The sequence below is a fragment of the Furipterus horrens genome, unplaced genomic scaffold (genome assembly GCF_987537825.1).
Source record: "Furipterus horrens unplaced genomic scaffold, mFurHor1.1.pri manual_scaffold_8, whole genome shotgun sequence".
Classification (NCBI taxonomy): domain Eukaryota; kingdom Metazoa; phylum Chordata; class Mammalia; order Chiroptera; family Furipteridae; genus Furipterus; species Furipterus horrens.
Genome location: NW_028327178.1, coordinates 57,861,441 through 57,871,807, shown reverse-complemented (window position 1 = coordinate 57,871,807; position 10,367 = coordinate 57,861,441). Strand labels below are relative to the sequence as shown.

The following is a 10,367-nucleotide window of genomic DNA, read 5'->3' as shown; positions in this document are numbered from 1 at the left end:
ATGTGGAGAGCAGGGCAGACAGAGATGGACGGAAGGAAGAGGATGGTTGGGGCTGCTTCCAGGAGCTCCATGCTGGAGAGCTTGCCCAGAGCAGATGCAGTGGAGGAACGATGGGAACGTACTCTCATGAATAGAGCCCCAGGCCCCAGCGGCTCCCAGAGGCACATCCCTAAGGACACAAAGGGAGTCCCCAAGTCCTGAAAGTCACTTGGGAGCTGTGAGCACAACCTTCCTGCAGCCCCTCCATAGGAGGGAGCTGGGGGCCTCTCCCTGGGCGAGGTGCTCCTAGGCCCCCCCGCCCCCCCACAGAGAGCACGCAGTGAATCGGAGGAGGGCAGTGTGGTGCAGCAGCGAGTGTGAGGGGGGCACTGGCCCAGACTGACTTCGGCTCACCTTGGCCAGGCCTGGTAGTCAGCCTCCCCCAGGTTGCCAGACAGGCCTCAGCACTTGGACTCTGCCAAGGGAGCTAGGAAGGCTGACCTACTTCAAGCCTTCTCCCTGGGCCTTCTGGCTTGCCAGCCTGGAATCTCCCCTCCTGGAGGGCTCAGCCTTTCTCCCCAGGCCTTCAGCAGTCACCTGAGCCTGCAGCCCCACCTGGGCTCCCCCTGCCCTGTGGCTAGAGGGTCTGGGCATGGAGGGTGCTGCAGGCACTGTCTCACCCACACCAGTACCAACCAGGACCTCTCGGCCAGGAGCAAGGGAGGGCCAGGAGGACACCGGCCTGCACACCTGCCCTGAGCACACAGGCACTTGGCACACATGGGGGAAGGCTGCCTCCAGGGACCTCCCAGCTCTGACTGTCAGGTTGGAGGCCACCCCTGCAGGCCCTTTCACTAGTCTCCTGCTGGGCAGGGGCAGCCAGAAGGCTCAGCTGCTCAGGGCCATTGTGTCCACCACTTGCTCCAGCTTGCTCCGGAGCCGCTGCCGGCGAGCCTGCTCATCCTTCTCCAGGGCTGTCAGGATCTGCGGAGGCAAGCGAGGCTGTGAGCGAGCCTGGCTGGGGCTGCCGTGCGCGTGGGGCCACTACGTGGAAGCGTGGAGGGTATACACAATGAACAGGTGACAGGGCTGTGGCTAGCGGGAGCTCTGGGACAGATACCTAATTCCATCCTTTGCACTCTGAGCTGAGGGACCCCCAGGACCCCAGTGTGAAGAATGAGTCCCCATTGCCCCTAGTCACTATTCTTACCCTTGAGCCCCCAAACACCAGCCCCAATCAGGGCTCGGCTCACGGTCAGCCCTCATGTCCCCTTGGTGAAGTTCCCCACTGATAGATGGGAACAGAGCCTGACCACTGGGCACACGGACGTGCCGCCTTCCCCTGGAAACCCTCTGTGTATTGCACCTTGGCCTGCTGCTTCCAGGCCCCCAGGAAGCAAGAACACCCTGAGTTCACATTCCTGGTTCCTGCTGGAGCATCAGGTCATCAGCATGTGGCCACGTCACCATCTCCTTCCACCCTATCACCACAATTTCTCTGTGCCCTTTACAGTAGAGCTCCTCAGAGAACCTCTAGCTACTCTCCGCTGCCCTCAGGAGCCCGAAGACGGCAGGCTTTAGTTCCCCGTTCCCAGTCAGTGTTGTCAGGTCACCCGGATCTGCTGCTTGTCCTTCTCAGCCCTGGGACATCTGCCCAACCTCACTTCCACACACCCAGCCCCTGCCACCTCAGTCTCAGCCCAACCCCCTTCTATTCCATAGCCACCTCCTCCAGCCTCAGATGAAGGTCCTTCTGCTCACTGCTGACATCCCCACCCTGACCCTGGCACCTGAGTCACTCCGGAGCCCCAGCTCTACTTCCCTCAAACTTAAATAGAAGTCCAAGGCAGAGTCCTTGGACTTTTCTACCTCCTGTAGCTCACTGTGCCTTAAGTCTGGAGTCACACCCTATAGCCAGTTTGATCAGCAAGTCCTGGCTCCTTCCAACCACAGCTCAGCCCTTAGTTGACCCTGCCTCCCCCTCCCCTTGGGCACCTGATAATCAGATCACAGCTGTCTCTAAACCTTGATAGCCCATCTTACTTTCAGAGAAAGCCCAAGTTCCGCAAGGCCTACTCACCCAGTGACAGGCCCCTTGTCTCAGCCTGGCCTCCCCCTTCTCTCTCTCTTCCTGGCATGGCTCTGATTCAGCCTGGTGGGCTCTACAGACATGTAGTCAGGCCCACTCTGGCCTCAGGGCTTGGCAGTAGACGTGCCTATCCTGCCTCTTGGACCCTGTGTGCCCCATCCAATTCAGTCCATGAGTCAGTCCTTCTTCCTCAGACATCTCAGGGAGCCCCATCTCTGTGCAGCAGATGATAAGGAGACCTGCTGAAATCTCACTGCAGGTCAGCAGAAAAGATACTGAAGGAGGAAGGCTCTTGTGCCTGGCCCTAGAGATGTCCTCCCAAGCCCATCAACCTCGTAATGGGCCCTCAGGGAAGAGTCAATCACCAACCCAAGTTCTGCATCACAGGAAGCCATTGCAGTCTGCTCACAGGCACCACCAAACTGTCCAGATGCATGCTCCCTGACCTGCTACAGCCCAGACTGATCCTTCCAGGCCTGATGGGCTGTCATGACAGCGTTGTACTCCTGCCCTAGCAAGTGAGGTGGCCAAGCAGAGCACAGAAGGCAGGTGCCTGGCCAGCCGAGAGGCCCAAGAAGGAGAAGGTGGAGCTGGGTGAGGTTGACAGAAGGGTCACGGGGAGAGAGCCCTGCTTAGCAAGGCCTAGTAAAGGGCTGAGCAGGGGGTGTGAAGCAAGCAGCTTTGGGTGAGACTGGTTTGCATGCTCACCTCGTCCTTGTACTTGGTGATGTAAGAGTAGATCTCGTGTAAGGCGCTCATACTGTTGAACTGGCTCAGGTGCAGCCGTGACTGTTCGGCCAAGTATGCACTCATGTCCTGGTCACTGATGGCGGGCATCTTGGCGATATCAGCATAGTACCTGCCAGCAGATGGCAGGCCAACACATGAGCTGGTTCCTGGCCCTCAGCCTGCTGCCAACCCCCCTGCACATTCGCCTCACCTCTCTACCCAGCTCTTATAGTTGGGGATGTCCTTGGCATAGAGCAGTTTATTGGAAGGCGAGTCCTTGCCCAGCTTGTGCTCAGACGTGGAGCAGGAGTCCATAAAGGTCTGGGCCACCACCGACAGGCAGGCATCCGTGATGCTGCTCTTATGGATGTCGAACACGAACTGTGGGTTTTTGATCACATTCACCCAGAAGCGCAAGGGCAGGCTACAGAGAGGCAGGCCAGATGCATGGTCAGACAGGGGGCCTCAGCATCCCTTCCAGACAGTATGGGGAAAGGGCCAGTCAGCAGGCTCCCAGCCTGCCTGGCTCTGACCTTCACAGTGACCATGGATTTCCATGCAGGTGAGGAAACGGAGGCCCAGAAAGGGGTGCAGACTCTCAGGAAGTGAGGGCTGTTTCCTGCCACCCACAATCTAATAGAGTGCAGTCCCTCCACATGGTGACACGCTGACACACACATACTCATACATGATCATAAGCCTGTTTCTACCCAAGAAGGGCTCCAGGGGACACATTCCCACATACACTTGACCTCTGTTTCCAAAACTCAACCTCTAAGACAGCCATCAACTGGGCTACCCAATAGCCACAAGCCAATTGTGGCTGTTTAAATTGAAATAAACAAAGTTAAAAATTCAGATTCTCAGTTGCAGTAATCACATGACAAGTGCTGAATAGCCACACGTGGCCAGCAGCGACCATTCTAGACAGCACAGATGTAGAACATTCTATCACTGCAGAGAATTCCGGATGGTACTGCCCTTGACGATGCTGCCTCCCATGGTGCCCCATGGAGCTCCTTCAAGGTCCACAGGCAGGACGGGCAGAGTGGGAAGCCCAGGCCTGCATCTAAGTTTTAAAAGTAACAACATATAGAAACCAGAGTGCTAGAAGGGGTGAGATTACTAGGAGATCAGGGAGGAAGAGAACAGAGGCACAGGAGCTTCTCTGAGGATGGGCCAAATGCTGCTGTTGTACATGGTCAGGTTCAGGGAGACCAAAGCTAGGCTGGGTAGTGGCTGCTGGGGGGTGGGGTGGGGGGGTGCTAGCTACCAGGGGAGTGGTGAGAGTCCCAAAGCATTTGCTATTACTACCTCTATTGCCCTCATCACTGCCAATGGCCAACATGGTCCTGGCCCATGAAGCTCATCTTCTCACACAAATCCACGCTCACACCCTTGCACACAGCTGTGTATTCCCAGGGACACACACACGCACACCCATGTATACATCTAGCTCCCATAGCACAGGAGGTCCTCCAAATTGGAGCAGAGACCTTGCCCAGTTCCAGAGTACAGGAGGCAGCAGACACCCCCCAGATGGGTGAGTCGGAAAGGCCCACATGAAGAACAGGCTGACCACAGCTGGGAGACAGCAAACCCAGGCTGGCCTTTTCCCTCATCCATTAGAACAGGGCCCCCAGAGGAGAGGCCTCCTGCAGTAGCTCAGTTCCTGCCTCACCTGGCCCCATTGCCAAATCCCACTCTGAACGTACCAGTTGCTCTTCCAGGTGTGGCGCACATCTGAGTCGTGTATCTGGTGCTGGTCAGCCTGTTCATCTAAGAAGTCAAACATGTACTTGATGGCCAGAGGCAGGGCCGAGCCCCGGTGTGCAGTGCTAAAGATGGTCTCAAACAGGTCATCCACAAATTTCTGTAGTGTGCCCTGTAGGCAGGTGAAGGAACAGAGCTCCAGAGCACAACCAGGAGCCCCTCATATCCTTGGTGACCTGGGCAGCTGGCTCTGCTGCCCCCACGTTCCCACTGCCTATTCATCCAGGCCTACCTTGGTAGCCAGCAACCGTGTCAGGTAGATCTCTGAGACCATCTTGCTGCCTCGGTCGCCCTCCCGTTGGTCCAAGTGGTCATGGTTCTTCACCAGGTGCCACAGCTTGGTGCCGCTCTCCAGATCAGGTGTGATCATGGGCGTGCGTGAGCGCAGGCTGTCAGGGCTGCTGGCTGTGCGTAGCATGCTCTCTGCAGGCACCACACAGTTAGCTGGTAGGCCCATTGCATCCAGCACCCACATCTCATCCTGGCCCTGGCTGGGCAGCCTTGGGTCAGAAGCTCCTTTGTATGAGCCACAGTTTTGACATCTGAAAACTGGGGTCCTCAGCCCTACCTGCTTGGGTTGTCAGGCGTAGAAGGTGACACAATGTGTGTGGGTGTTTGCTACGGGGGGAAAGGTGCAGCCACCAAATTGAGGGAACAGTCAACTGTCCAAGTGATGGGCTATGATGGGATCCCTTCTAGCCTTTACATGGCCCTGCTGTAGAGAGGCACAGGGGAGGTATCCTATCTAGGCCAGGGAGCCCTGCCCACTGTCCCCTCCCGACCCCTCACCATATCTGCTGAGGGACTTGGTGAATGTGGATGAGTTAGAGATGTTGTAGGCAGACGTCTGCTTGGGCACCAGCGCCACCGAAGACCCGTCCGTCACCTGTGGACAGAGGGCCAGGAGACTTATGACCAACCATTAGGTACGGTGGTGACAACTTTAGCCCTTCCTGGTACTGTGCCTAGAGGCCAGTCACCTCACCACTCTGACCCTCAGGTTTCCCAATGGTGCACACCCAGGACTGTTGGAACAACCAGATGGGCCCAGTGTTGAGTCTGGGAAGATCACACATGTAACCGCTATCCCCTTTCTGCCCAACATTTGTTGCCCACCCACAACCAGGGGCCTGGACACCAGCTTCCGAGGAAAGAGGCTGAGCTATATGGCCAGAGGGTGGAAAGTCCAGGATCACCTGATAGTGAGCCAGAGTATTCAGCCTCTTCCAGTCATTGTCAATCTTAGTGGTGACATCCTCGTCCTGCAGGATGATTCGTGCCATGCGACCCTGGCGCCACTCTGAAGGAGAGGAGAACACTGAGGGGCAGGGCCACAGGCAGGTGCCTCCACTGCCCTTTCCTTGGTCTCACCTCTCAGCCCAAAAAGGAAAGGTGTCCCAGAGGCACGTAGTGCAAGGCCTTGAACAGCAAAATAACAAAAGGACAAGGCTCCTCCTTTCCACCCTCCAAAAAGCTCCTATCCTGGCTTAGAGCAGGAAGCACTGCCCCTGCAGTTAAGCCCTGCGCCTTGCAGCTGCAGCTGTCCCACTCCAGGCAGCCTGACCTCCACAAGACGCCCTGTCTTTGAGCTCTAGGAAGCTCTTCCAACTCCTCAGCCTGGCATTTGAGGCCTCTTGGTTCCTCCCCACCCCCCGACCTCCAGCCACACCTACCATGGGACTCCCTGGCCCCAGACATGCCCCTTCTCCTGTGGCCCTCCCCTTGCTCTGCAGGCACCCCCCCCATGCCCAGCTCATTAGGCACAGTGCCACTCCCCCAGCTCCAATGGCCCACCCTCCTTCTAGAGTAAGTGGGAACCCCAACTCTTTGCTCTTCCCTAGAAAAAGTGACCCTTGAAGTGTGCTCCCTGCCCACACAATGACCCACCCAGATGCAGAGCCCCATGGGATGACATCCCTTCTCTCACACCCTCCTGCCACAGCCTCCAGCACCCTCCACCAATACCCAGTGCCTGGCCTGGAACAAGAGATCCTGCTTGGACTTCTCCAGCTAAGCCTGTTACCTATGGCCCCCGGATACACCCCCTGGAGCTGCCCCTCTCTTTGGCCTGTATACCTTGACAGGCCCATTGCCCAGAACCCCAGCACAGCCACACTGCCAATTAGCATAAGAGCTCCTCCCTCACTCACCCAGGTCCATGTCCCCAGCCTTGGGCCGCTGGGAGTAGGGCACACCCTTGTACACAGCATCCAGCAGTTTCTCCTTAACCTGCGTCACGGTGTCACAGTTTAGTCCCTTCACTGGCACCTCAGGTGCATTCTCATTCTCAGGGTTCACACAGTTCAGGGTCTGGGTGCAAGAAGGAATTAGCATCAGCACCCACCTCTCAGGGAACAGTCCCATGGGAAAATATGGGTGAAAGAGAGGGCAGGATGCTAAGCCTGCACTCACCAGCATCTTGTAGTCAATCTGCTGCCGGATCAATTTGTCCTCGCTCAGGGAGTAGCGTGCCTCGCCCGTGATGGCATCAATGGGACCCTTCTCCATCTGCTGCTTGATGGCACAGTACAGCATGAAGAGCGGCTCCCCGGCGCACTCCTGCGGCAGGAGGCGAGCAGGCCATCAGGCTGCAGCCAGGACCCCAGGGGTGTCCATCCCTGCCCACTCACCCCTACCCTTCCAAGGCCTCTGCACCATTCCCACAGGAGAATTGAGCAACATCTCCAAATTCTTATAAGAAGGTAAGTAGAACCCTGGCTTCAGAGCCCAACAAAGACTACACAAGAGAGTAATTAAACAACAGACCCACACCCCTATGAAAGGTGATGTGAAAATCCCAATGTGACCTTAGCAAGGAGTGTCAGGAGTGTATCAGAGAAGAACACAATGTGGCCAAGCAGGCTTCATGCCAAGGAAGACTAAAGCCCTGAAGTCTCCCCAGCTCAGGTCGCAGCAGGTCTATAGCCCCAGTCTCCAGCCAATGCTGTAGCACCCCACTCACTGAAACCTGACTGAGGTGCCAACACTGGACCATGGATTGGGCAGACACTATGCCCACTTTGGTTGCCAGGGGCCCACCTGGCTCCTCCAACCACCCAGTGTCCCGCCTCAGGGCCTTGGCACCTACTGTCCCTACAGCCAGAAATCTCTTCCTCAGGTCTTTACTGGCCCTTCTGGACTCTACCCAATTTCCCTTCTCAGAAAGGCTCTTCCTGACCACCAGGCCAAAGCTGCTGGCCTTCACTGCCATCAGGGTTCTGCTATAACCCCCAGCTTCTGTTGCTCTCTTCGATGTCTCCTCCCAGCTGGAGTGGAAGCTGCCTGAGGGCCAGGGCAGGGCACTGCTGCTTCATCCACATTATATCCCAATGCCCAGCATGGAGCCCGCACGCGCACAGGATTCCAGACACTGCTGGACCAGAAATGCCAAGAGTTGTCAAAGGGAGAGGCTCATGTCCTTACAGCAAAGTGAAGAAAGCCAACATCAGAGCTCACCAGCCCCGTCTGTCCCAGGACTGGCCTTGTCCGCAGGTGCCACACCTCAAGGGCCCAGACTTGCTGTGTCCTCTACACAAGTGGAGCCCCGCCTGAGTGTTGGCACAGGCGCCTTTGTCACCTTGGCTGGCTGATGGGAGTTCAGGAGTGTGCCCCAAGAGGGCAGCATACTGGCCTCCTCCCACCCGCTCTGTCACACAAAAAGCAGCTCTGCCCCATAACCAGATGCTCTGGTTTTGTTAGTACCTGCAATAATTAAATAAATAGTCCAAGACTTTCCAAGAACATGCCTGTCTCTGAAATTATGTTTGATATGCAAACTTTAGCTCATTAAGTTAGCCAAGAAGAAGGCAAGAATGAGGGCAGAGTAGGATGCAGTACCATTAATAGCTGCTTTTCTTCCTACAAACCTCATCTGGACAAGACCAAACGCCTGCTCAATGGCTCCTCTGCTTGCACCTTGCAGAGAAGAAAGAGGCAACTCTAAAAGTCTGAAGAAAGAGGTTATTGGCCCAGGGTTACACAGTGAATAAGCAGAAGCCAGGATTCTAACCCAGATCTATCTACCTATAAAGTACCTAGTCCTTAAATGTCAAGTGCCCTCAGAGAGGTGTAGGCTGAATGGGCTATCTATTCCTGGCTCAGCCAGCAGGGTCCCCAGTGCTGACTCCAACCACTCCTGCACAGTACCTGCACAGATGGGGCAAAGCAGCAATGAAAGAATTAAAGGTCAGGAAACAGGAAGGCCCAGAATGCAAGGACCTTGTTCAGACCCAGGCTCCCTGGAAAAACAAAGCCCTCAGATGCCTCTCAGCCCCAGTTCTGAACATGCAGAAATTGCCACTGAATTTTCAAATAAAAACATAATACGAATACAGGCCATTTTAAAAATGATGGTGGGACAAGTGCTTCTCCACTTGGGGGAGATGGGAATCAAGTGAGATCCCTACCTCACACTATACACAAATAAAAATAATTTCTATGCACAACACAGGAAGTACTAAAAATGGAAAGGTTTGTATTAAAAAAAAAAATCAACTATACAACTACTGAAATAACCCTAAAAAAGCAAGAATAAAAAAAGACATTAAAAAATTTTTAAAGTGGCCAATCAAACAAAAAGTTGCCGAACTTGTTCCAGAAACTGCAACTAAAGCAACAAGCTGGCAAATTATCAAGCTCGCAAAGATGAAAAAAGCTGATAAAGCGGGTGTTATCCAAGGCCTGGGTAAGATTCTCAGCGTTGTGTATTTTACCTTGCTGAGTGGTGCATGATTTTTATTTTCCTATTTATGTTTGTGATCTTTGCTGTGAGATGTGGTTACTTAAAGTGGGTAAGATTCTCAAACACTGAATGGGTGCAACCTTCTTTCGCAGGACAACTTGGCAGCATATGTTCCAATAAAAAATGAACATGCCTGATCACCTACAATCACTTAAATGTTCACAAAGCAAGCAAAGATCACTGGATCAGGATGTTGGCTACAGTGCCAGTCATGGAGAGGAAAAATTCAAGCTCTCCTAACACCTATCAGCAGTACAACAGTTAATAAAATGTGCGACACCCACACTAGGGAACGTTATGCAACTGTTAACAAGAATGAGATAACCGCCTATGTCCAGACCTGCACAAATGGCCACACACCGTGGGGAAGCACAGTGCAATGCAAAATGTATGGTACTAAAAAAAGAAAAATACCTATAAAGAAGAAAATATACAATCCCAGGACTTCTTCTTAATATCAAAAGCTTAATCTATTTACGGACATTTGCTTCAGCTAAGAAATCAACCTGAGAAGACATCAAAACTCTGATGGCTGTTAGCTCCAGAACTAGTGGGGGCCTCAGACCTTTTACACTCACTTCTGTGATGTTTAGGTACGCTAAAAGGAGTACGGATTACTTTTCTAGTTAAATTTTGTTTTTAAAAGCAGCCAAGAATGAAGGAGATCTGGGTTGTTTAAAAACAATTTGTGTAACACTAAAAAGAAATGAACTACCAAGCCATGAAAAGATATGGAAGTACCTGAAAATACACATTACTAAGTGAAAAAACACAATCTGACAAGGCTATACACTGTATGGTTCCAACTACAGGACATCCTGGAAAAGGCAAAACTGTGGAGATAGTAAAATATCAGTGGTTTCCAGGTGAACAAGGGAGCACAGGGATCTTAGGGCAGTGAAACTACTCTAATATTATAATGGTGGATACACGTCATTATCATTTATCCAAACTCACAAAATACACAGCACCAAGAGTGAACCCTCGCGTGAACTATGGACTTTGGTGGATACTATTTCATGTCGCCATAGGTTCATTGATTGTAACTAATGCCCC

The 10,367-nt window shown here is 53.5% G+C and overlaps 1 protein-coding gene across 1 annotated transcript in view; it reads right to left on the bottom strand.

The window, feature by feature from the left end:
- Positions 1-305: 305 nt before the first annotated feature.
- The window catches only part of PLXNA1 (plexin A1), a 45,720-nt gene continuing 35,658 nt past the window's right edge, over positions 306-10,367 (bottom strand). The window contains exons 23-31 of the mRNA XM_090285897.1: positions 6,983-7,129; positions 6,721-6,880; positions 5,767-5,870; positions 5,360-5,456; positions 4,803-4,993; positions 4,513-4,682; positions 3,009-3,221; positions 2,777-2,927; positions 306-963 (exon numbers count right to left, since the gene is read on the bottom strand). Coding sequence (XP_090142023.1) covers positions 868-963; positions 2,777-2,927; positions 3,009-3,221; positions 4,513-4,682; positions 4,803-4,993; positions 5,360-5,456; positions 5,767-5,870; positions 6,721-6,880; positions 6,983-7,129 — 1,329 coding nt within the window. The 3' untranslated portion in view covers positions 306-867. The remainder of the gene's footprint in view (positions 964-2,776; positions 2,928-3,008; positions 3,222-4,512; positions 4,683-4,802; positions 4,994-5,359; positions 5,457-5,766; positions 5,871-6,720; positions 6,881-6,982; positions 7,130-10,367) is intronic.